Here is a 26,731-nt window from a genome sequence, read left to right as displayed (position 1 = left end):
ATGATTCAGGGGTTATTTCTGACAGTGGTCTGCAGTGCTCAAGAAAGTTGCCCAGGAAGACACTGACCAGCTTCATACTGTATATCCTTCTAGAGGTCTCTGTGTTTATAGAGAAAATTACTCGTCTCTGAGTAAAGCTCTTATGTTCGTGAGCTCCCGTGTTGTACTAAATCATTTGTAGTGGTCAAGGACTGTGTTAAAAAAAAAATACAGGAAAGGTCCAGATTAGCACAAATTTATGAGAGTATATGAATGATTCCCCTCCCTACCTGCTGACTTAAATTTTCATCTAAATATATCTGATCTTTTCTTATCAATACTGACAACTGATGCTATACTATTTCTGGGGTAATTCAACTGGGATAGGAAATTAGTCATAATAATTGAGGCTTTCATATCAGAGAGAGCTGCCTTGGCCATTTCTCAAATGTGCCTTTATATAGTGCCTCTATTTTTATGTTTTTGGAGGCATTCCTTCCTCATGTGGTTCTCTTCTGTTTCTTCCTGAGTGACTTAATTGGAACTCTTCTCTCAGTTTTTGGGTTTAAAAAAATTTTTTTTTTTTAATGGAGGGAAGTAATTAGGTTTATTTATTTATTTTTAATAGAGATACTGGGAACTGAACCCAGGACCTCATTTCTCATAATTTGATGGCAGACTTCAGATTCCGAGGACAGGGAGCAGTGTTAAGAGTATTTGGAGTGAGAGTTGTAACTGATCTATGTGGTTTCATCCTCTCTTCCTGCTTGGTATCATTGACCAGTTTTCCCCTCTGAGTACTGTTCTGGGGGCAAAAGAAGGGATTATGGAAATGATTAGTATAGGACTCTTATTCTGCTGGTATTGGTGCTTTTATGTTTGAACAGTGAGCAAACATGCCTACTTAAAATAAGGCAGGGCTGAAGGGTAGAGATTTCTTATAATTACATCAGATCCACTTATATTTCTGCTGCTAATTTTTCAGGTAATTTTTTTAAGTTAAAAAAGCACTACTGGATTCTTGATAATATGTATGCTAAGGTAAATGGTGTATATAGTTACATATGATAAATGTTCTAGGTATTTAGTATGTAAGACCTAGACTAATTTAATAATCTCCAGTTTAGTCCTGGGTTGGATATGTAAAGATAACGTTTCTGTTCATAGCTGGATATTTCACAGGATAACTTCAAGGCCTAATTTTATTCTCTCAAATGCAGTTTTCCTTGGCAGTTTAGTTCTGTTGTGAAAGCAGGCATTTAAAAGTTGAGATGATTTTGCATCTTCTCACACATGGCACTGACTGAGATTTTTAAAAATACCTGATGCTTCTATGTTTTGGTACCATCCAGAACAGAGTGTGTGTATGTGTGGATTGAGAAGGATCTTGTGGAATATTTGTGTCCGATAACTGTTGCATTTTCTCATTCTCTAAATGTGGGTTGCTTTTGGGCGAAATGGAGGCGAGTAGGCCACGGGGACCTAATTTTTGGTCACTAATGAAGCTCATCTTAGAAACTTGGATGCTTCCATATAAGATTTTTTACAGTATGGGCGGTTTTATATAGTGAGTCACTTTGCAGAGAGTAGGAATTTGAAAAGGTCTTAGTGACTACATTTTTTTTAAAACCAGATTTTGAAGTTTGGAGAACTCACACGAGGAGAGGATAGAACATAGCGTCTCTCGTACCATATTGGGAGCTAGAGCTTTTTAGGACTCCAGATTCTGTTTGTTGATTCCTCTAAAACTGAACTCTATATAATCAGATACTGTGATTAAAGCAAAGATTAGTTTTGTCTTGTAGGGGATTAGTTTATCTTTGTCAATAAATAAGCAAGAAAGGATTTGCTTCTTATTAAGGGATGCCCTAGTTTCTAATTGTCATTCTGTACTTTTTCCCTTACACAATTTATTTCCCTTTCTACCTTCCCTCTTTCCACCTTCCCTCTCTCCTTTTATGTTCAGTGACCAGAGTTTGTTCCTAGGTGTGTAGAAAGAATTTCAGAGGAACTTTAACTTTCGTTTAGCATTTCTACTTTGTAAAGGACACAGGAAGAAGAAAACTTTAACCACTTTGCTTCTTTTAAAGTGTTTATTGTTATTTCTCATTTATTTTGTACCTAATGGAATGTGTGGGTGCCAGTCCTCTAAGGTACCATAATGGGGGAGGCTGATAGGGTGGGGACACCTGGGGTAGCCTGGGGCTGGCGCTTGTTGCCGAAGCTGTGTTCTGGGACTTGGGGGAAAATCTTTACTTAGGATCCAACTCACCTAAAGAATGTGTGAAACTTCTTTGGGTGGTAAACCTGTGGCTTCAGATTTAGGTGAGTTTAGGTGAGTCTGTAGACCTGGTACCAGTACTACTGAGTCACACTGTCACGCTGGAGTTCTGGCTGAGGTGTAAGTGTATTTCTGCATCTTAATCCTTGTAGATCTGAAAATATTCTTTGTTTTCACTCCATGCTTTACACTCTGATATCCATGCGAACATCTAAAAGCATTGGACTGCTTGCTAAAACTCATTCTCGGACCCCATTCTTTGTTTTCCTATTGGGTGGTGGTTACTTGCTCTAACATTACTGAATAACTGAAGTGTATGCTGTTTCTAGAGTCTGTTCTTTGAACTTTTTCCAGGACAATTAACACTTTTTCTAAATGTCTGAACCTTTTGTTCTGGGAAACTTATTTACTCTGAAATCCTGATTAATTTTCTATCCAGATATGTCATTGAATCTAGAAACATGTAGCATGCCTGTTAGTCTGCTATTTGTGTCCTTCAGTTATTCAGGAGGTGAATTCACAGAAGCCTGACATTGCAATAGATTTTGTTCCAAAATGTGTGCGCCTTTCTTATCATTAGAAATAATAGGGAATTCTACAAGGCCTAATTTTTCAGTGCATGTATTTTGTGTTTACATATCCATTTTTCTTTCCTGGCATTTTCATTAAAATGTTGTGATACTAGATTTCAAGGTGGGATTGTTATAGAAGTCAACCTGTAACATTTTCATAAAAATTGATTTATGGCTCAGTTAACCTTTTTCGAGGTAAGAAGTTGGTTCATTTATCTACTCTACTGATAATGGGCTTAAGAGCTAGCTTTCTGGCAGTTATTTTTCTTGAGGCACATTGCTTCTGTGAATTCAGCCCATTTAATCCAGACTGCTGTTGTATCTGCTAGTCTTTCTAATCCTCTAACCTGGCTGCTATTCTCTCTCCTCCCCTCTGTCTTGTAGAGAGGTCTGAAGAATGTGTTTGATGAGGCTATCCTAGCTGCCCTCGAGCCTCCGGAAACTCAACCCAAAAGGAAGTGCTGTATATTCTAAACTGTTTTCTCCTTCCCCTCTTTGCTGCTGCTTCTTGTCCCACTACTGTAGAAAGATCGTTTAAATACAAAGGAATAAAACCATCCTGTTTGAAAGCCTCTGCGTCTTTTTACTCACCACCTTAGAGCAACCTCTGTATTAGTTTTTGATCAAGAATGCAATATCTTATAGAATATTTTTTGTGATCAGTAGTCAAGTTGGACTTATTTAACTTTCTGCTGCTTGAGTTGCCTGATGCTCAGAGCTTTTTGGTTTGGATTACTATTGCAAAAGGGAAATTGGTCTGGCATTAAGAATGTCCTCTTGGAGAAAATAAGAAGAGTCTTAAAACACTTAAAACATCTAGATCCCAGTTCTAGATGGAGAAAATAACATAAACATCATTTTACTCTTATGATCAATTGTTAATTGTAATTGCATGACAAAATTTATGGAAAAAGGGTGACCTGCTAGTAGAGTGTAATGGGGAAGGGAGGATTCTTTTCTGGTTTTCCTTTGTGCAGTGAAACTTTGTGTTGCTGTTGCTTTGGCTGTCTGTGCTGTAGTGGAGTATTTGTCAGTCTGGGGGTGGGAAAGATACTGTACCTGCTACTGCTTTATGAGATCATTTGTTACATTATCTTTTAAGAATAGCATCCATTTTACCAGTTGACTTAAGGTTTGTTAACGTTGAGATGTAAAGCTGCCATCTTTATATTTTCCTGCTTCTAATTTTATTGTTGTGAGGGAAACATACAATTGTGGTTACCTTCAAATTTTAAAATTAAAAGTATACATTTGTTTGTATAAATGCCTGATGAAGCTTTATTCCTGTTTCACTGACTGGCTGTAGTTTTTCATATGTATCAGGTACCCACATTTTTGCTTCCTTAAATCCCCTTGGTTCTCGTTGGTGGGATAAAGGGAGTTCAGAATGAATGTCTTTGCAGCCGCTGTAATCGCTCTCTCCATCTTTGCCTGCGCCTTCCATGTAATAAGGATGCCACCGCCCGGTGCCCGACCTCTCAGTCCTGTTCCATATCCGGCTGTTTCATTTGAATGCAGAGCTGCTTACTTGTTTTTATGTAAAATGTTTCAGCAGCGCATTACAAAACTCATATTGAATGAGCAAGTGACACATGTGCTTGTTTGCTTCTTGTGACATACATTGGTCTGCAGAAAGCTTTCTCAAAGGACCACTGTCTCGCTCATGAATATCTGCTCCTCCGCTCCTGAATTGCTGGGTCCTTCCAGCGCCCTGCCTGGATGAAACTTGGTGAATTGAAATATTGTGTTGAGACTCAGAGTTGTCTTTAATGTTTCATTCTTTGCCAACTCCTGGGAGTTTGAATGTTTTAAATTTGATCTTCAACTTTATTATACTGAATATCAGACTGGCCGTTTTTTTCTTTCTACCCCTTTTCAGAAAGGCCTAAAGAATGTATTTGATGAAGCAATATTGGCTGCCCTGGAGCCTCCGGAACCGAAGAAGAGCCGCAGGTGTGTGCTGCTATGAACGTCTCTCCAGAGCCCTTTCTGCACAGCTGGTGTCGGCATCATACTAAAAGCAATGTTTAAATCAAACTAAAGATTAAAAATTAAAATTCGTTTTTGCAATAATGACAAATGCCCTGCACCTACTCACATGCACTCGTGTGAGACAAGGCACATAGGTATGGCCCCCTTCCCCCTCTGAATACTAGTTAATTTTGAGTAATTGTGTATTGTCAGAAAAGTGATCAGTACTAGTTTTTGTTTTGTCGTTTCAAAAAAAATTATTTTTTGTTTAAAAGCAAGGCATGCTTGTAATGACTCTGTAACAGACTAATTTGGGTTGTTGAAGCTGTTCCCGGGTTCCACTTTGGAGAGTAATCTGGGATATCTTAAGTTTTTTTGTTTTTTGTTTTTTTTCCTTTTTGGGCAGGGGAGTGTGTGTGGGGTTTGTTTTTATTAAGTCATGGTTTTTTAATTCATTAACCATTGGACAGCCCTTAAGGGGAGGAGGACGGATTGATTCCACATTCCACTTCCTAGATCTAGTTTAGAAAACATGTTCCCCACCTGGTGCTCTTAGGAAGGAGTATAGTAAACGCCTCATTTAATAATATACTCCTTTTTGAAAGTTGCCTTTTCTCTCCACCCTTGAGTAGGTCCAGTATTTGATGAAACTCATGAAAGTGGGTGGAACCTGTCTTGCCCCTCCTCTTTTCTAGGATGCACTATATATGTGACTGTGACTTTCAAGGAAATTTGTTTGCCATTTGCTCATTTTTTTTTGAAGTTAATTTCTAACTTCTTTCACTGATAAATGAAGAAAAGTATTGCACCTTTTGAAATACACCAAATGGATTGAGTACGTAATTAAAAAACATTTTTTTCCCTGTCAGTCATTGTCTTAATATGCTTAGCATAGATGTGCAGCTTAATAGTGTATGATATGGTGTTCCTAGAACACAGCTGAAGACCTGGTATATAGAGGAAATCCAAGGGGTGGTGCTAGAAGACAGATGTCTGTGGGATGATTCACATCCTCTTTCAAGTTATGAGGATGGAGACCTGCTTCATTAAGAAGCTGGGGGTGGGGTGGGGGTGGGGAGAACATTTAACAACTTGGGGACCAGTCAGGGGAATCCCCTTATTTCTGTGTTGCATATGAGGAACCCTAGAGCAGCCAGTTGAGGCTGTCTAGTTTAATAAAAATCCTGGGGAGAGTCTTATGAAGACTCTTCATAAGTGTTAATAGGGATTTTACCAGCTTATTTTGGTTGCAGTTTCCAATTTTTAAAAATATTAGGTAATCTTCTCTACCCTCCCCAAATCCTAATTCTTGTAGATTTCATTAGTGTTGAACCAATGCTTTCTCATGTCTCAAGTCTTTGTATATGCCTTCTTTTCAGATGTATTAAACAAAAAACAAACAAAAAACCCTTCACAAGCCAGCCTGGGGGTTGTTATTTTCCCTCCGCCTTTTACTTTTGAGATGTTTAGGGTTGGGAACTTGACTCTTATTAGCATCAATTTCTAACAAATTTCAGGATAGATTTAAAGCATAAAGGTTTAATGTACTTTATTTCTTTTCTGGAATTCATTTTGAGGTTTTTTTTCCCCTCCTCATATTCAGGTTTGCGCCTTCTCCCCTCAGTTTGGCAGGTAGCCTGCAAGCTCCTTCTCTTTAGTACCAAGTGGGTTCCTAACAGTTCTTACTGAAGAAATGTTCTGGAAGGTGACTGCTCACGTGGTTGGAAGGAAATGGCAGCATACCTCCAATCCATTGATTAGTTGGAAAACAGCTAGTTTTTTCCCAAGTTTTCTGAATCAGTGGTTTTCAGACTTTGTTGCTTAGTAGAGTTCAGCTTAAGCAATGATGTATTTAAAAGCTTTCCAGATATTTCCAAAATGCAGCCAAATTTGAGAACCACTGCTCCTAGGTTAACCTCAAACTGCTTCTATTAGATTCCAGATTCTGTGCTGTGAATTTGAATATGGGACATATTTTCTTTAGGTGACAAGAATGATTCATTTACCTTAAGGGCACTAAAATAATTTGTATGAGAATCTTAGAAACTAAGAACTGGTAATCCAGTTAATAAGATTGATGACAGGGTAGCCTCTTTTTGGTAGTTCTCTACATGGAGCTATGTTTGGCGTGATTCCACATTGTATTGGAACTGAGCTGGGCTGGTTGGGAAGGGGTTAGGAAGAGGCAAATTTAAGCTATACTCTTTTAACCAGTTATCTTACTTAATTCTTGTTGACCATGCTAGGGAGAGGACCTGGATCATGCTGTGAGTGTCTGGGGAGCAAGGACTGTGTATCCTTAGTTCTTACTACAGTGGCATATAGGTCCATCCTGATTAGTGCTGTATTCCTGGCCTAGAGCAGTGTTTGACACAATAAGCAGTGGCTCTAAAAATAGTAATTGGATGGGAACTTGGTTTCAAGAATGAATAAATGAAATAGAGGTCACATGATTGTGTCAGTGAATTCTCCATGTATCAGAAGAACAGTGGTGACAAGAGGACTGATTGAAGCTAATGTTTTTTAATTAAATATTTCCAATTTGACCTCCACATATTAGAAGAACATGGGTGGCAGATGGATGAAGCTAACATTGTTTTCTATTTGAGTTAACAAACTTGTCTGTCATCCTTGGCTCAGTGAGTGATACTGCGCAGGGAGTGTGATCTAGAGGCTGGAAAGGGTTATTAAAACAGTTCTAAGCAGACTTAGCTTGTGGCAAAATTTATAATCTTTAGACTGATACGACACTAATCACTGTTTTTCTAAAATGCCAGTGTTTTAGAAATAGTTTCCGTAGTTTGTTAAAGTTGGTGTACTTTGAGCTGGATTTTGTGGCAGTATGGGGAGTATATTCTAAGGGGAAGGAAGTGTTGTAGAATCTAAGGAATGTCTATAATATTTCCTTTACTATAAGATACATTTTTCCTTACATTTTCATATTATAATAAGAATACCTCCTAAAATTTGTATATTGCTTTTTTCCCTGAAAAGTGGTCGTTAAATCGATGGTGTTTTGTAATTGTTATCTTCATAATGTCTTCATAGAATAGATAAAGTATTTATTTTTCTTCATTGTTAGGTTTGGACTATTTCTTTTTTTCCTCCTCCCATTTTGATGTTATTAGTGATTATGTGGGTGCTGAGTGCTAGGAAACTGGTGTACAAGGACCCTGCTTAATCCCTGCTTGGATACAGCTAGCACATTGGAAATGTTGTGTATAACAGTGTGGGGAAGGGACAGTATTTCACCAAGAAGTAGCATCTCCATTGTCTTTCAGAACAGGCTTAGCTCTTTCATAGTTAGGGTATCTGAATGATACTATAAAGAAATTAGCTTTAAATCACATTCCTAATTTAGCTCTCCTTGTTTTCTGTAAGCCTTATTCCAGGTTCCCCCAACTTCAGAGCATAGTGATTTAACTACATAAATCAACAGATCTCACCTTAATATTTTCTTTCCAGGGCTGTTATAATACTAAAAGTATGTTTATATATTACTTCAAGTTTTTCTAAAGAGCTCCTCCTTTTTAAAAAAAGCTGTTTTATTGGCTATTGCTACAATAATGTTGCATTGCAAACCACCCTAACACTCACTGGCTTACTCCAACAAGCATTTATCTTGCTCACTGTGGGTCAATTGGGTGTTGCCTCCAGGCTTCAGATTGGGCTCAGGTTGGCTTCATTTTTCTCATTTTGGAGCCTGGCTCCAGAGAGCAGTGCCTTTCTGAGAGGACTTCCTTTGGTGAGTCTGGTGAGCCAAATAAAGTGAATACAAAGTCAAGCACATTTAACATTTCTCCTGTTCCATTGCCCGGAGGATTCCACACAGCCAAGGCCAAAGTCTACCTGCCCCTCATATATTCATTCATTTATATTTAGTAAATTCAAAAAAAAAATTTTTAAGCAGTTAATAAGGCTCTGAGGATACAGCAGAGAATAAAATAGATGTGAGTTCCTGACTTCTGGTTGGAATTTTCTTTCCTTTACAGTTTTGGTAGCTGCTGCTTCTTGAATAACCATGTGGTCTCATCCCATTTAGATTGCTCTCAAGAGAGTAAAATCTTATCTGTACGTGCATGTTGATGACACACATTCATTTGTCAGAGCACCTGTCCCCTACTGGGCTCGGGAAACATTGGAGAAAGACAGCCCTAACTTGGTGTGCAGCATCTCTCTCCTGGCCTTCATATATAAAATAATTATGTACTTAGTTATTATCAAAGTTTCAAATGCAAGTCTCTGTAGGTATGTGGTAAGACCTGGGGGTCTGTCTAGTTTTTAAACGTTCCCAAGATAGACTAGCTGTGTGTGGGAACAGTGCACACCTCAGTGGTTCTTAACACTGGCTGTGTGAATGATGCCCAGGGAGCTCATTTTGAAAAAAAGAAAATAATGCCTGGGGCAATTTTAGGCAATCCCTGGAAATAGGATCTGGGCATCACAATTTGTTTTCAAATTATTTTGGCAGGTGGGGGGAGCATCACTTGAAAGCTCACCAGATTATTTTAATATGCCACCAGGTTTGAGAACTGTGGTACAAGATGATCTCTTAAGGTTTTATTCATACCTGACATGAATTTTAGAGTAATTTTGGGCTGCAAGTCTTCAGTTTTATCTCCTTTGAGGAAGAGGTTTTCCAAACTTGAGGTCCCAGACCAGCATTCAGTTCTTAATCCTTAATCAGAAAGAGGGTTTACGGAGTTTCTAGTCATGTAGTCTTACTGGTGGACCGGCACTGAGACTGCTTGGGAGTCTCCTAAGTGATTTATTGAGGCAGCAGTTTGAGAGGAGGGCAGGTGTTTGAGTTGTAGAGCTCAGTTAAGGTTTTCCAAGTCAAAGCTAGAATGTAGTGATAGGCTGTATTTCCCTGATAACTTCTAGACAAGTGTACTACTGTACAGATTTCACTGGAGATGGTTATCCTTTCCACTCTTCTCAGGAATATTCTAATTCATCTGCAGAGAGTACACAGGCCCAAATTCCAAAGTGTAAGTTAGTGCTAAAAATGAATATGAAATTGAAGTTACTCCAACATTAAATTGGACTTCTAGGAGATGAAATCTCTTGCTAAATTAAAAACAAGATCACTTTGTTTCTCTGCTGTAGATCCCCCCTCCCCCCATCATTTGTGAGACCTTTGGGCAGAGGGTGGGGCAGTGTTGTATGGCTTTACTTCCCCCTCTCTTGTCGGTGAATATAGTTCCAGCTGGATAGATTTTTCTTTTTTTAAGACTGGTTAAATAGTCTTCCTCTGTATTAGCCTCATACTGATGCATTCATATCTGATTGGATAGGGTCTTAGTTTCTGTGGCTTGGTTTGTGATTTAGCTGTAAGTTGCTGCAGTCATGTGGCCAAGTCCTCTCAGAGGCAGGAACTGGAATGGGGAACCTGTGAGGGTTTGCAAATGTTCCATGCTTTTGAGCCATATGGCCTGAACTGAAAATTCTTTCTTAACTTTCTGATCATGGGCTACTGAGTGTTGGGGCATAGCCTCACAAAGGTGGGAAAGCTTGTGCCAGGACTCTACTATTTCTTTTTTCTTTTAAACCATTTATTGAGCTATTATATTTTAACTCTGGCCCCTCTGTGCTCTTTCCCAAAGACCTAGCCTGTAAGCTTTAGATTGTTGAGATTGGCTCCACCTAGTGGTGAATTTAAGTTAAAACTAGCAGTTGATTCCGGGGTGCACACTCTACCTACTGTCAGAAACTACTCTTTATGTGGGGTCTTGATGGCAGAGGATAGGGAGAAGGTGGTGAGGCAGGAATAGTGGCTGAGCCAATACACTGGTGGGCTGGGGAGATTTCTGAATTTTCTAGGAGATGTTGTTAAGAGTCAGAGAATTTGTAGTCAGTCAAAATGTAGAAATCCATGATGGTGTGTGCTATAGAGAAATAATTGCCCTGAGTCTTGACTCTTGCCTTACTAGCTGCATGATCTCTGAATGATCTCTGATAAGTTAGTGAATATGCCTTAAACTCTATTTACTTCATCTGTAAACAGGAATAATGATAATTTCAACATCTCAGGGTGTGAGTGTGAGGATTAAATGGCATTGTATATGTGAATGTGTTCTGTAAACACAGAAGTACAATGCAAATATTGACAGCTACCAGATCTGCATTGCAGTGGAAAGAATTTAGGTTTGTGTGAGGAAGTACTTACTGATGATACTGTGCTACTGAGTGTATATTGGAGATTTTGTGTTTTAGTAGTTACAGGAGTACACATTCAATATTTATACAGCTCAGATGGCGGAGCTCAAGGTAGTTTAAAGCTTTCTTTAAGAAGAACCTAAGGCCCAGAGATGGGGTTTCTCCCATTTTGATTTCGTAGAAGTACTTTATGTACACAGTACGTTGTATCCAAAGAGTTTTAGGTGCTTCATCTCTGAAATTGCTTCCTTTCTAGGACCCCTGGGAGGCAGGGAAACAAAACAACCTCTGAAGACCAGGTCAGCTGTGCAGTTTCCTCTCTGTCCCAGAATGAATCAGGATTGGTTGTCTCAGGGTGGCCAAATTCCTGAAGCTAGCATGAGGGTCTTACTGGTCCAAGTCAGTTTGTGAACATCAAGGGATAAATGTTCAGAAAACATTATTGTATTAAGAACTACAGATCTCCCCAATGCTTTTATTTTATGTAATATCAGTTTTACATGCTTGCTTAGTACTAAGAGGCCCTCTATTAGATAGCAAGGTGGATGAGGATGGTTCTAATAAGAATGAAAGTAAGGGAGGGTAACTGAATATACCAGGAAGAAGAGAAATCACATTTAGTTGTGTATGTATGTTGTTGGAGGGGAGGAAGGAAAGGTGGTGAAAATAAGTCAGGAAAGGCTTCTTGAAAAGGGTGAAAAACGGGTCTGATTTGGACATGCAGTGATACGTAGGGTTAGGGATGGGATCAGGTAGGTGAGTATGGATTTCTGGGTGTAAGGAATGGGAACGAAGATGAGAGATACCTGTTATATTTGGAGAGAAACCAGGAGCCCTGTTTAGGGATAGGTGTAGTATGAATAAAGGTAGCTCTTAGGGGTCCCCATAAACAGATGAGTGAGTTAAAGAGGGAATATTAGTCACACTTAGGAAGGGCTCTGCTCTAATTATTGAGGATCATAAAAGAAATGGAACCTGTTCTTTGGTGAATGAATAGCTACATTTATTGCACTGTGTTGAACCCACAGTATTATCACATTTAGTAATCAGAACAGTCCTGTGAGTTTATACTACAAATATCTTCATTTTATAGGTAAGGACTCTGAGACTACATAATTGCTTAACATCTCCAACCAGAATTGAAACTCAGATCTGTCTGATTCTGGGACCTGTGTGCTTAACCATACATATCTTGTGAAAATAAAATGTGTGTGATTAATTACAAAGCTGAAAATTGCAGTTTAAACATCATGTGATGCTGAGGGCAAGCACAACAGTCTGAAAGGCTTCGTCTGTGAAGGCAGGTTGATTGGGTAGGACCTTTGTGGGGAAGGTGACTTCAGGAACAGCTGTAGCGTGAGAGAGTGATACCCTTTTCCTTTGCGTAGATTTAGAGGATCTTGAGGTGCCTTTGAATTTGGGTTGTCTGTCTGTAGAGTTTCTGCTCAATTGCTTGCAGACTGTTGTTTTCATCATAGCAGGCCTTTGGGGTGGCAGAGCAGGTTTGTTGGTGAGAAAGCTGGGCCACAGTATCCAGGGCCAGGGGGATGGGAGTGCCAGTTCTGAAACCTGGCACCATTTTTCTTTTCTCTTGACCTACTCAAAGAATGGCCTTTAGAATAACACCATTATTCTCCATTTATCTAATATGGGCTTATCAGGAGAAAGGAACCCTGATACTAGGTAAGAAAATCTCATTAGCTTGACCCAAATAAAGGGAGGTGATTGGGGTTCGGGAGCTACATCTTCTTCCTAGAGGTCAGGAGTCCTCACACTGTTTTGATTTTAGGTAGTAAACTTGTAATAAACTTCAGTTCATGTTGGTGTTAGTGATTTCACTTGATCTTCAATACATCCCTGTAAGGGAGGCAGGATAGTTGGTGTCATTTGTGAGATGGCAAGACTGAGGTTAAACAATTTTGGCTCTGGTACAAACTTGATCTTTGACCTTAGGCAAGTAACTTAAACCTTCTGAGCTTTGGATTCTCCTCTGTGAAATAAGAGTAACTTTACTTACTTTACCTGAGAGTTGTGAGGGTTAAATGGAGTGCTGTATGTAAAGCACTTCGCACAGTGCTTGGCAAGCAGTAGATACTCAGCAGTAAATGGGATGGATGGAGGCTATCATGGCTCGTCACCACTGGCTCACTTTGAACCAGGGCCAGAGAACCCTGTTGGCTTCTGGGTCTTAGGCTGCTATTTGAGGGGTGGGGGCTCAGAATAGGAAAGGCTTTCAGGGAGCTTGAGAGTGTATCATATTATTTCTCACATCTCATCTCTAACCAGCTCTGGGATAGGGCTGGATATTTGTCTGGAGTGCCAGACCCACAGTGGAGCCTCAGTACCAGCTTCCTGGACCTCCTTTGTAAAGCTTTATAAGATCTGCACTGATCTAATGAGAGAGGGATTTTTGGCTTGATTCTGAATCTCTTACTCCCTTAGGAACTGCTCCCTTTTCTCCATAACTTGAGCGCTTCACAGTAGTATTGGTATGAGGGAGTTTGGTGCATCCCTTGGCGACTTGTGAAGGGTAGACAGGCACCTGTGAATTCTTCACTTGCCTCATATGAGAATGACTTCACTCCCAGGATGCTGAGTTTACAGTTATCTCATCTGCTTCGATAGAATTCCTGTCTTAGATGCTAGTTTTTTTTAAGACCAGTCTTTCCTAACCCACAGGGATCTTGAACACTGGTAAATGTAGTGTGACTATGTGGAGTCCTGTTTTTGCTTTCAGCTTGCATTATGGTATTTGGCTTATGGAATGTTATCTTCAAATGGTACACATGCTACTTCCATAACGGTAGTGGGAATTTATTCATAACCATCTCACAGGAAATTTAGTCTCAAAGTAGCTAAGTAAGCTCAAGATGAAGCTTCAAAATAAGGAAACCATGATTCAGCTCTAGATCTGATCCCTACAAAATGTGCTGCGCCCCTTGAAGTGCAAATGAATATTCTCGGAAGGGTAGAGCTCAAGCTGGAGCCACACTTTCGGAGGAGGAGCTCTGTAAAAAGCGAAAGGACCAGAGCTGGAGGTGGGCCGCATCTGCCGTTTCTTTCCTAGAGTCAGAGGGTGTGTAGATGTCTGCAGTTTGGGTTCCTTAAGGTAGGAAGAAGGTCATCCACCATATGGAAGCAGACGTTGCTCAAGGCTTAGGGGGAGGGCATGGAGCAAAGTTAATTCAGGTGGCCTTTGATGGGACTGGTCTTAATACCAGATTGAGTCCATTCAGGCCAAGTTGCCACTGCTGGAACTGATGACAGATGGTTCTGTCCCCTAAAAGACAACTGGAAGGGCCTTCAGAGTTTATCTAGACCAGCCTTCTCACTCTGAGGGGTGTGTGTCCGTACAACAATTGAGATATAGTTCACACACAATTTACTTAAAGTGTACAATTCAGTAGGTTTTTTCTCTTCCAGTTTTGAGGTGTAATTGACAGACAGCACTGTATAAATTTACAGTGTGTAGCATGATGATTTGACTTACATACATCATGAATTGATTATCACAATAAGTTTAGTGAACATCATCTTGTATAGGTACAAAATTAAATTGAAAAAGGTTTCCTTGTGATGGGAACTCTCAGGATATACTCTCTTAGTAACTTTCATATATAACATGCTTATTATATTTTACGTTTCTAGTACTTACCATCTTATAACTGGAAGTTTCAGTGGTTTATATATTCACAGTTGTGCAGCTGTGACCATGATGCATTGTAGAACATTTCCTTCACCTCAGGAAGAAACCCTGTGTCCTTTAGCTGTCACCTCCTTCCCCTGCCTCCAGTCCCTCCATCCCTAAGCAACCACTAATTCTACTTTCTATTGCTATAGATTTGCCTCTTCTGGACATTTCATAGAAATGGAATCACAATGTGTGGTCTTTTATGATTGACTTCTTTCACTTAATGTTTTCACGGTTCATCCATATTCTAGCATATGTCAAATTCATTCCTTTTTATGGCTACTGTTCCATTGTGTGGATAACATTTTGTCTAATTCATCCATCCATCACTCGATAGACTCTTGAGTTGTTTCTGCCTTTTGGCTATTGTACGTAATGATCCTGTGAACATTTGTGGAGATGTTTTTGTGTGGCCTCTCAATTTTCAGATGGAGAAACAGAGTGGGATGATTTACCTAATTCTCAGTGCTGTACCCAGTGTATCTTGGGGCTAGGGGAGACTATGTCATCTACTCGGCCAGGATGGTAACTGACTGTGAGGAACTTGGAGCATGTAGGGATTATGGAAAAATTTAGATTATCTTTAATTTTGGGGCCTTCTTTTCCTCCAGAAGGAGTGATACAATGACATGAAGATGGATTTATTTCTTAGATTTTCCACTGACCCTCAGTGTAACCCTGGACAAGTGACTTCTGTAAGTCTGGGTTTTCCTGTTTGAATAGTGGGATTAATACCCACATGCAGTTTTATGAAGACAAAGCACCAGCATAATTCCTGGCTGTTTAAATGGTACTGTTAGGAATAGGAAGATACTGGAGGGGCCGAGGGAAATGGCCACGAGGTGAACTGTAATGCTCCAGAGGAGCCACTAGGTGGCAGAGAAATAGCGAGAAAAGTCTGGTTGGTTGTGCACCTGCGACTTGGCAAGGTTTCTTGAGTTTTTGCCTTTCTCATTACCCCTGGGAAGAGAGTCCACTGCCCACAGTGTCTTGTCACTCATACCTGAAGCCTGTACTTCATTTCTGAGAACCATCACTACCCTGTAGAGCCAATGTTTTTGCTTCTCATTTCTCAAATAACTGAGTATCTTTCAGTTAACCTTCAGCCAAGCATCAATCTTCATTCTCCCTAATTTTTTTTTCTTTAAATTGGATCGTGAACAAAAGTCTTTGTGTAGATTCTGTCTTTAGGGAGCTTGCAGACCAAGACATTCTCCTTATAGACACACATGTTCTGTCCCTACAAGCAGCATCATCAAATTTGGGCTGCCAGGGAAGACTGAAATGTCCAAGTGTCAGATGGGAGTTGGAGGGAATTGGTTTATTTCAAGGCTGTTGGGGTTGGTGGGATATGTGTAAGCAGAGAACTCCTTGAGGGCGTACACTGGCACCATTAGGCCAGATGACCTCCACATCCTCTTAGGGCTCTGAGCATAGATGGCTGGAATGGGTGGGTAAGGGGAATTTTCTGCTTTTCCCTGGGTCATTCAGAAAGATTTCCTACTGCTTGGTTTCTCCTAGTGCCCTTTTGCTCCCAAGGTGGGAAGTTTATATCTAGTAGAGCTGAGGCTCCCCAGTTTGGCAAGGCCCATGGGTAGAGGGTGGAAAAAATGAGGGAGTTAGGGGCAGATGGGTGGGATGCTGGGGCTGGAGGTAGCTTTGAGAGATCATGTGTCCATATCCTTGCCTATGGACAAATGAACATCTGAATTAGGGGGAAGCTAAACTTCTAGTCCTAGGGCCCCACAGCCAGGCTGAGAAGGCCTTGGGCAGCCTGAGGCTTAAACAGACCCTGGCCGTTCCTCAGCAGACCTGGCTCTTCAGTTCACTGGGAGCCGGTTGGCTCTGATCTTATGTCTGATCTTATGTCCCTGTCATCTTTTCTTAACCTGTGTGTGAGCCTCTCCTTGTATCCAGCATGGTGTTGAACACATAGTGAGTTTAGATGTTTGAACAGAAGAAAGGCAGGGAGAAGAAGGGGGAGCCAGTAATGCAAAAGAAATCAACAGAGGAAGAAACATGCATGGGTCAGAATACTATCTATTTGTAAAGCTGTTGATAAAATGCTTTCATGTTCATCTTCAGAAAAGCCTGTGAGGCAAGCTGAACGGGTGTTTATTTTACAAATGAGAAAACTGGCTTAGAGTTGAGCTTCTATAAGATTCCACAGATGGAATCACAGCCTTCTGGTTCTGAGTCCAGTACTCTCTCTACTCGAGCAGGCACTTCTGTGTGGATGACACCCCTTTTCATTTTTTTTTTAATGGAGGTGCTGGGGATTGAACCCAAGACCTCATGCATGCTAAGTACACGCTCTACCACTGAGCTATACCCTCCCCCTGTGACACCCCTTCTCCACTCAGTGGGTCCTGTGGTTTGGAAAGCTGGGACTGGCATTCCACTAGTTTACAAAGTGGGGGAGACTCACCCTCAACACCTTTTGTGTCCCGTTTTCCCCTGTGAAGCCACCCTCCTTTGTTATCACTTGGTCAGATTGAGGTAGAAATGACTTGAGAAACCAGGCTGGCAACTGCTGTTTTGGCTTCCGGATTTAGGAGTCTGGGTTTTGTTTCCCTCATGAGATTTTTCCCTTCAAAGTTAGAGGGTAAACCTTCTTGCATTGGAATTGAGAAGCTGGGCATTAGGGAAAAGGGAGCATTAAAAGAAAGCCGGGGGTTGGGTGGGAGTTTTAGAATTAATGTGGAGGCTGCAGGTTTTGGAATGAAATGGACCTGGGTTTTAAACCACCTGCTGTTGGATACCTGTGACTTTGGACAAGTCCGTTAACCCCTCTCAGCTTCAGTTCTTCATCCCTAATATCGAACAGCTCCTGTGTCATAGGGCCGGTAAGAACTGGCTTGTTTCCTGTGAGTGCTCTCCACCCCACTTAGTAGCAGTTTCTTGTATGTGCTGCCGCGGGATGGACCCTTGGTTGCCTTCTGCGCTGGTGCGCTGAGAGCAGGCATCCCAGGCCCAGTTCTTGGGAAGCTCACCCCAGGGGCTATAGAATCTGATGCATTTGTACTTTCCCAGGAGAAGGGGGAGGATGTCTTTAAACTTCTTGCTGGCTGCTGGGCCCTGGGACAAAGGGGAGACAAGCCCCAGGGCTGAGACAATCATGTCTTTATTATCTCAGATGTCTCAAGCCTGTCCCTCGCCTGGAGATATATGGCCGAGAAGGCTAGCTCCATGGCCTCGGCGCAATTCCAGGTCCTAGGAATGTCTGGCTGTTTTATAGCAAACAGGATCACGCACAACAGCCCAGCATCCAGGCATCTCCACCACAGCAAGTTTTTTCTCTCCGCCAGCTTGTAAAACAGTGGGACCTACAGCAGTGTGACACAGGCCCCATGCCTCTCGGGGTCCCAGCAGCCTGGTACAGGGCAGCAGTCCTGGGCAAGGGCGAACCCATCCAGGGCTCTGGGCATAGGGCCAGTAGCACAGGCCTAGCTGTGCCCAGGGACTGTCTTTTAGACCAGGCTGTGACCGGCTCAGTTCTCACTTGTAAGCCATGGGCCGCCCTGATTCTAGCCTGCTTCTCTCCCTTTTGACCCCTGGGGAGCAGCTGCAGGGAGCCACTGAGAAGGCTTGTTTACAGATGCGTTTGGCACGGGTAGGGAGACCAGCAGCGTTGAGTCCTTGAGTTCCAGCTTCCAGCTGCTCCCAGGTGCTGCAGAGCCTTCCCTTCTGGGCCATGAAGAGACGAGTCCTCACTGTTGTCTTTGGCTGAGGCTTCAGGAACTTGGAGATGAGGAGACTAGGAGACAGTGGGTCAGATGGCTGTCAGGGCATCGTTTATAACAGAGCCACGTGGGCTGGCCCTCAAGGGGGGCCTTGCACAGGGACCAGGGCTTGAGGGCCCAGGCCAGGGCTTTTCTCTGGGGCCTTGACAGGGGAGTGGGGTCCTGCTGTCCAGGGGTAGTAGTAGATAGAGATGGTTTAATGTACTCCCTGGACTCTTTTGTTCTGGAGAAGGAATCCAGAGTAACAGCCATAGAGCTGTAGCGTTTTGGGGCTTTCAAGGATTCTAACCCACTCCTCTGCTGCCCATTATGAGGCCGGCAGCCCATGGTGTGCCAGCCTAGTGCTTGGCAGATGAATCTACTCCCCGGACTCCTTTGTTCTGGAGAAGGAATCCAGAGTAACAGCCGTAGAGCTGTAGTGTTTTGGGGCTTTCAAGGATTCTAACCCACTCCTCTGCTGCCCATTATGAGGCCGGCAGCCCACGGTATGCCAGCCTAATGCTCGGCAGATGGTTGAGTTGCGTTTTTTTCTGGAATGCATGCCTTGGGGCATTTGACATTTATTCAGTGCTTCCTGACACCCCTGCCATGTAAAATAGAAGGTCCAGATCCCATCCTGAAGGAGCTGCAGTCTGAGGGGGTGGATATAAACATAGAAGCAACAGTGTGTGGGGCACAATGTGACAGGTGCTTCAGGCGAGCACAGTCTGTAAAAGGGGCACCTGCTCACTTTTCTGTGAAGTGTGTCCTCTGCCCAGCTGAAGTCTGGGGAGTGCACCCTGACACACCTGGCTCAGCGCGTCTCAGGATCCAGGACGAGGAGGTGACGTTTAAGGGTGACAGGCAATGTGCTTTATCTTCACAGTAACTCAGTTTATCACCGAGGAAACCCAAGTGACTTACCCGAGGTGCGCAGCTAGGACATGGTCGAGCTGAAAGTTTTTGACTCCAGAGCTTTTAACTGCTAGACACCCCTTGTGGAGAAGTATCAGAAGAGCCAGTGGACAAATGGTGTATGTAATGTGAAATGCTTATTTTAGTCGCAAGATTTATTTTGAAATGGCAGATAGAACTAACAGAGCAAGGGTTTTGTCTCTCAAAGGCTGGGAGCATAGGTTAAAGGTTGAGAATTTCTTTCTGATGCCTCTGCTGGGGGGGTGAGCTGGACGGAGCTCTTATCCTTGGGGCAAGTTGCAGGGGAGTAACCTGCCTTTCCCCTCACCGTGCTGGGGTCCTCCTGTCATACTGAAGCTTACAGATGGGTGCCTGAGCAGCTCGGAATCATATGCCATATTGAGTGTCCCCTGGTGCTGGAGGAGAGGGCTGGGGTATATGTGTGTAGGGTGCTGTCATCAGACGTGTGACTTTGGGACTTGGCCAGGTGGGAAGGGGAGAACACATGTCCCAGGATGGAAGGGAAGCGAGTGGGACAGGGAACTATTTACTGGACACCCACCTACATTGTGGTCCAGTTCCCACAGTAACTTCTGAGCTAGCATCGATGGAGGCGCTGAGACTCACAAGGGTTACCTTATCTAAGATCACTCTGCCTGGGAGAGGTCTAGGAGAGAGTCAGTCCCAGATCTGTGGGACTGCAGTTCTCAGGCTTTCTCCGCACCCCATGCCTGTTCTTTTTGAAGGATGAGTCTATAAAGTCCCCTTTCATTTTTCCTTTCTGATTTGAATGAGCTGCCCTCTGTCTCAGCCTCCCTCTTTCTGGACTGAAGCAGTCTGAATTCATAGCAGCAGCCTTGCATCCTCCTGGTCACTTTTCTGGACCCGCTCCAGCTCCGTGATGAATCAGGGGCAGCAACTCGCCCTGTCCTGACTGTGATAACCATCAGCTATTCCTGAAGCTTCCCAGGTGGCTCCAGCCGAGGCCCAAGAAGGGGATGAGAGGAGGCCCAGGCTGCAGGAGGTGTTGAACGGAGGGAGGAGGAGGGATGGGAAGACTCCCAGGAGAAGGAAGACCCAGCAAATTCTCATGTCACCTAAACCTGATGGGACTGGAAACCTACAGTGCCAGTCCCACACCCCCAGTGAACATTTCCCATCATTCTTAAAGAAAGAGCCAGGGTTCTGGCTGACGATGAGCATCACTGACCCTGACAGCCCCTCCCAGTCCACAGAGCATGTCTCCATTTAGTGTTACATGGTCTTCCAAAAGCTGCAATGGCGGGGTGGGGGAGAGGTTGTATAGAGTAGTGGCTTTGGAGTTAGAATTGAGTCCTGATTTGGCTCTGCCATTGTCTTCACCTCTCTTTTACGGATGAGAGTTAGCACTTACTCACTTGCCTCAGATTGCGCAGGCTGTGGACCATGGGGCTGGAACGAGGCCCCGCATCCTGGTGTCTAGAGTGGGGCTGCACGAGGAGAGGAGGGAGGAGCAGCATCTATAGGGCTTTGGTTCGCTGCTGGTTAAAGTCCTGCTTAGGCATCTGCTTGTTTCTGTGTGCTTATAATCTGTTTGTTTGCCTTCAGTTTCCTAGTAAAAGATGTTTTTGAAAACTACTTCCCTTTTTGGCTGAACTGAAGGGGAAAAGGATTCATCTCTTCATCGATACGGTGGTCCAGGCTTGATGCTCTGGAGCCAGGTGTGGGAGCAGCCCAGAGTTCAGACTGTGGATGTCAGCCCTGTCCTGTGGTGGGCAGGGACCGACAGCCTCTCTGGCAGGCTTGGAAGTGGACTTGAAGTCTTCTGCCACCCCTGCCAGGGACAGGGGCTGGTAGGCAGGGCTACTGTTTCCAGCTGTGGTTTTGTCAGCCCTAGGAGTTTGACTGTAGCCTTCCTCACCCTCTGCCCTAGAGAAAGCTGCCTACAGAGCAACGTGTAGGTTCCCAGGAGAGTGACAGTGGAGCTTAGCCCGGCCGGAGACAGATAATGTTTTGTGGGGAGGGGGTGGGCTCAAGACTCTGAGGCTCTTTGGCCCAGGAAGCATCAAAGGTGGGTCTAGGCCAGCAGTGGGGTGAGGACAAATGAAGGGGCTTGTGGTGGGCCTGGTAACAAACTACATCCTGACCAGGAGCCTGGAGACCTGGGCTCTGGCTGTAGGCAAGTCTTCCCTTCTGTGGGCCTCAGTGTCCTTATTTGTAAAGTGAGGATAAATCATGCAGCTGCCTCTCAGCTGGCTTTTCCAACAGGAAGTATTCCTGGTCTGTTACTTGCTTGTGACCATGACACGGGATAGTGCTGGTAGGCGGCGTTAGTGTGGGAGCCAATTGCTGCTCAGTAAATGGTGGTGCTGTTGGATATTGACGATCAGCACAGCATCCCGAGGGGCCTGGCCACGCAGGAGGCTGTATCACTTTCCCTAGTAGAAGCTCCATGGAGGCTGTGGTTCCTGATGTGGCTGCAAAGTCCACAGGTACCTGGGTGGGTGAGGAACCGAACAGGATAGGGGGTTTGGCTCAGAAAAGAGATACTCCCAGAGATGCTCACTCTCTCCTCCTACTAGGAAACTGCTGGACTCCTCTGCCCAGATGCCCTCTGGTCCCTTAGTGCCTTCCTCTCTTTCTTCTGATGTCTTTCTGTCTTTCTGTTCCTGTGTCTGTCCCGCAGGCTGATGAAGGTAAAACTGGGCTGGAATCAAGAAACGGGGATGCAGGAGCAGGACCTTGTCTTTGGGCTCTCCCAGTGGTTGCTGGCTTGAACCAGGACCAGTCTGTGCCAGAGTTTGTTCTGGATCCCTCATGCCTCCTTTGGCACCATCTCCCCATTTATCAATCTCTGGGCCTCAGTTTGTTTTTTTTCCTGGGTCCCCCTTTGCCTTCTCAGTTGTGGGGGTGCTACTATAGTCTTTCCAAGTTGGGCGATTTCCTCTGGGGCTAGAGACTGGCCCTGCTCCAGGGTCATACCCAGTCTGTTCTCTCACTAGACCATGAGCCCCTTGAGGGAAGGGCCCAGGTCTGAATTGCCTCCGGGCTCCCATGTCCAGCATGCAGCCTGTGACCCCCAAGTCCTGACCAGAGGACCCAGCCCCTGCTGGCCTCAGTTGTCGGGCTGGCTGAGGTAGCACAAGCCTGAGTTGGCCTGTCTCCCTCACAGGTGGCATGGGTTGGGGTGGGGGAGGGCACTGAATCAGAGTACATGGCTCCTTGTGTCCAGCTTCCTCTTCCTGGCTGGCCAAAGGCTTGGGAACAGTGGCTGCCTTTCTGGGGCAGCCAGGGCACCTGGCCAGAGTATGCTCTGTCGGGTACTGTCAGCTCTTCAGCAAGCCCTGGTCCTCCTCTTAACCTAGAGAAGGCCCCGGGTTATTGGTGTTGTTCTTGGCGGACCACTGGGCCCCTCAGCAAACAGGGAGGCGAGTGTGCACCCGGCCTGGGCCTGTTTGTGTTGGCCTCGCCAGGCCGGGGATTAGCTCAGCTGGGCTGCTAATTGCCTCCGAAGTGCCGGCTGGGATGCTGACAAGGGCTGGGCCTCTAGGCCCCTCCTCCCCAGCAGGCACTATGCCAAGCTTGGGGGCCTGGCCCAGAAGGGCCCCTTCTCTCCCCTGTCAGCGCCTGCTTGGCCTGGACCCTTGAGATGCGGGCAGGGGGTCAGCAGGCCTGGCGGCTCAGGAAGGAATGGGGGGAGATGCCTATGAAGTCATCGCCTGGGCCAGGCTAGGCCACACTCCACCCCTCCCCCACATCCCTGAGACCTTCTTAAGTCAGATGCCTTCTCTTGAAGCTCAGCACTCTCTCCTCTTACTAGGAAACTGCTGGACCCCTCTGGTCCCTTGGCATCTTCCTCTCTTCTGGTGTATTTCCGTCTTTCTGGACCTGTGTCTGTCCTCCCACCCGCTGCCCTTTCCTCCCTCTATTTCTCAGCCTTCCTTAACCCCTCTCCGCTGCTCTGTGCTTCCTTCTACCCTCCATTTTCCTGTGTTCTCTGGTCCTTCCTTGCCCGAAGATCCACTTTAAACCCTGCCTCTGGTCTCCCCAGACTTCCCTGAGACCACTGGCTGTCAAGAAGGAACTGAGAAGGAGGTCTCTTTTATCATGTGGTTTTACAACCTTCCCAGAAACCTTCAGGCCTTAGTCTGAGGGCTCTGTCAGGGATGGATCTAGGCACAGCCTCTCTGCAAGCTGACCTGCCTGAAGTCCTGAAAGCCTTCCATCCCCACAGGCAGAGCCCCTGGGCCCCACAACCTAAGCTTCCTACAGCTCTGACATGCCCACCTCCACTACTGACTGTGCCCTTCTTTACCCCGACTCCCTGTCCTAGCCCTGCTTCTCACCCGCATTGGGACCTCGGTTCAGCTTTGCCGTTGCCTTGCTGCTCCCTGGATGTCCTGATCCTTGGATTCTCCCTTCCCTGCCTGGGGATCTCTGTCCCGAGACATCCACCTGCTTCTGATCTCTAGGATGGGGCCACAGTAGGACCACAGTCTTGAGGCACCTACTTTCAGCTCCTACCCTACCCTACACTGTCTCTGCTTCCTCATCTCATCCTCCCTCTGACCTCCTCAATCTCAGCGCTACCTTAACTGCCTCCTACATTCCTGAAAAGGGAATTATTATATTTATGATAATAGCTGCCATTTGTGGAACTTGACATATTTTATTTAACATCTCCAAGAAATAGGTTCTATTACTATTTAGCCCCATATTATGAATGAAGTTGGGGCAGCACAAGCAGCCCCATATTATGAATGAAGAAAATGAGTCCTCAAGGGGGACAATGAGTTGTCCAAGGATCCATATAGTGAAGCAGTGGTAGCACTGGGGTTCCAAGCCAGGTCTGTTCGATGGCAAAGCCTGGGTCCTGTTCCCAGTTCTAGAAGGTGGTTGGGCGTGGGCGTCACCTCTTTGCTCTGCCTTGGACCCTCTGTATCAGTAGTCCCTTCCTCTCTGCTTTTGACCTTGATTTGAGGATGTGTCCTTTTCTATCCACCCATACTCTAGACCCCCTCCCCAATCCTTTACAAATCTGTGTGTACCCCTGCTATCCTAAAAGCACTTTGCTTTGGCCCTTTTATATCCCACTGAACTTTTGGAGAGCGAAGCACATAGCAGCCTAACCGTTCCCAGGCTAGTGTGGATTTGTTGCAGTGGGCGGGGGAGTGGTGCATGGCCCCCTTGCTAAGGATGAGGACTTCACTCCCCTAGGCTCAGGTTCCTGACAAGCCACCTCGGGTACCCCCGGAGGCTGTGACTTGAGTTATATGGAGTTTTCCATCCAGACTCCTAATCCCGACTGGGCTCCAATCCTGGAGTTTGCTTCTAGCCACGGGCTTTGAATCCTTGTGTCCTTGGCAGGAACTAAATTCTTTTCCATTTGTCCCCCACCTCCTCAAATCAATACCCACTTTGCCAGCCCCTCCTCTGTCATTGTCTCTGTCCCTTCTCTCCACATCAGTGCTTTAGAATGATTCTGAGACCTTGGATCAGGCCAAGGTTTGAATAGCTGGATCAGAGAAATGCAGATACAGCCTCTGGGTGTCAAAGGTGAATCCCAGACAGCATGTGGGTGGGTTCCTTGAGGACATCAAACCAGTTACTCAGAAGGTGAAAGGGCAAAGAGGGTCCGCATGGCTAGAGTTTGCTACTGTTTCTCTGCTTTTCCCATGCCCTTCCCCAGGTCTCTCTTCTCCCTCTTCTACAAAAAGAGTCACTGCCACAGTTGCAAGATAAAGAAATAATCATTTTATCGTGCATCAGACTATTTCATGGGGATGTCACAAAGGCAAGGAGCCTAGTATAAAAATTGGGGATGGGGCAGGGACAGCAGAGGGGGTAGCAGCAGCCAGAGCCGGGGCTTGTCCAGCCCTAGGCCTCAGAGGACACCTTTGCCTTGTGGTAAGACTAGTGGAGAGGTTTTCGGGCAGGGCTTGGACCCTCTGGCCAGCTTCCAGGGTGAGTGGGCTCTGTCAGGCCTGTGCTGGTTCCTCCTCTTTATTTGGGACAGTTTGGAGCTGGGTGTGTCCAAGGAAGTGCCATTTTCCTGCGTCTGTGGATCCCTTTGGCCTTTGGGGTGCTGGTGGCAGCGGTGGTCGGGCTGGGCAGAGGTTGCTAGAATCTAGGTTGCTTCACCGAGGTGACACCCTTCAGAACCCAGGAGGATCTGCTTTGAGGAGCCTCCTGGCAGGTGGAAAGGTGAAGCCTATGAATGGACACAGGCACTCTCACTTCTTCCTGGGGCAGTGCCCATCTTGCCAGCACCCAGCCTGGGTCTGCTAGTCCCCAGGTTCTGGGGACAGGACTTGGGGTGGGGGAGGGGTCTCCACCGCTTCCTTTGTGTGGGCCTGGCCTCTGCAGTGAGGGGTAGTATTTTCCCTGGCGCTGAGCAGACAGCTGAGCAGAGCCCGCCAGAGGAGCAGCGAGCCCAGCTGGGCTGCTGTGGGGACACTCGGTCGGCTCAGCTTTCATCCACATCAGAGCCTGCCTGCCCCACGATTATCCCCGCATTTGAATGTGGGTCCAGCATCTCACTTGGTTTTGGCCTTCTTGGGTGGACATTGAGCAGAGAGCTTGGCTGGGGGCCAAGGGTGTTGACCCTCTCTTCGTGAGGGAGCCAACACCAGGAGGCACAAAACACAGGCCTGGAGGAGAGCGTCTACAGGCTGGAGCCCGTGTTCTGGATCTGAGACTTTGAATTTAGACACAGAACCCTGGAGCCAAGAACTCGGGGGTCTTCTGAGATCCTCCGAAGGGGATCTCGGAGCTTAAGACATCAAACCAGGAGCTTGAAGCCCCAGTGTGGGGGCAGCTTGGAGACTGGGCTGAGAGCAAGGCCCTCTGGGGGTTGGGAGCCCATCTGAGAAGCAGTTGGGTCAGGCCAGGGCTCTCTATGTGCAGGTTCTGCTCACAGAAATTTGAGCTGGGCTCCTGCTGGTTTGGCCCTGCACAGGGCCGGGCCCGGGCTGCTGGTGCTGGCTCTGCGGGGCTCCTCAGAGCCCGAGGTGCCTGGGGGCGGGAGGGCCTCTGCTGCTGAGACCTTACCTCGTCAGCTTTCCAGCTGTTCTCCTGTTCCCTCAGAGCCTGCTCCATCTTGGCTGGAGGGCTCTTCTGGCTCTGCCTCTGCACCTACTGGCTCTGGGACCTGGCTGCGCCTTGCCCTTTCTCCTGCAGAATGGGCACAAGCATCCCCGTCTTGTCCTCCCGAGATTGCTGTGGTCGTCCAGTGAGACGGCCCAGGACAGGGCCCAGAACAGTATCTGCTCGATAGATTTGGTTAAGGGAGTGAAATAAAGGTTGGGAGAGGGCTTTGCTCCTGTGTGTGTATGTGACGTTTCCACTCTTAGCTTCACCAAGGAGCAGCACCATGAAGAGACGCACACTGGGGCGTTGCTGTGAAGGCCCTGCTGGGGTCTCTGACTTGGGCTGCAGCCGTATTCCTGCCTGGGAGGGACCA

General features: G+C 45.4%; 1 protein-coding gene across 1 annotated transcript in view; it reads left to right on the top strand.

The window, feature by feature from the left end:
* The window catches only part of CDC42 (cell division cycle 42), a 44,215-nt gene extending 37,991 nt beyond the window's left edge, over window positions 1-6,224 (top strand). Inside the window, exon 6 of the mRNA XM_006196741.4 lies at window positions 4,712-6,224. Within this exon, the coding sequence (XP_006196803.1) occupies window positions 4,712-4,801 (90 nt within the window). The 3' untranslated portion in view covers window positions 4,802-6,224. The remainder of the gene's footprint in view (window positions 1-4,711) is intronic.
* The last annotated feature ends 20,507 nt before the right edge of the window (window positions 6,225-26,731 follow it).

The sequence above is a fragment of the Vicugna pacos genome, chromosome 13 (assembly GCF_048564905.1).
Source record: "Vicugna pacos chromosome 13, VicPac4, whole genome shotgun sequence".
NCBI classification, from domain to species: Eukaryota; Metazoa; Chordata; class Mammalia; order Artiodactyla; family Camelidae; genus Vicugna; species Vicugna pacos.
This window is presented reverse-complemented; position numbering and strand designations above follow the sequence as displayed.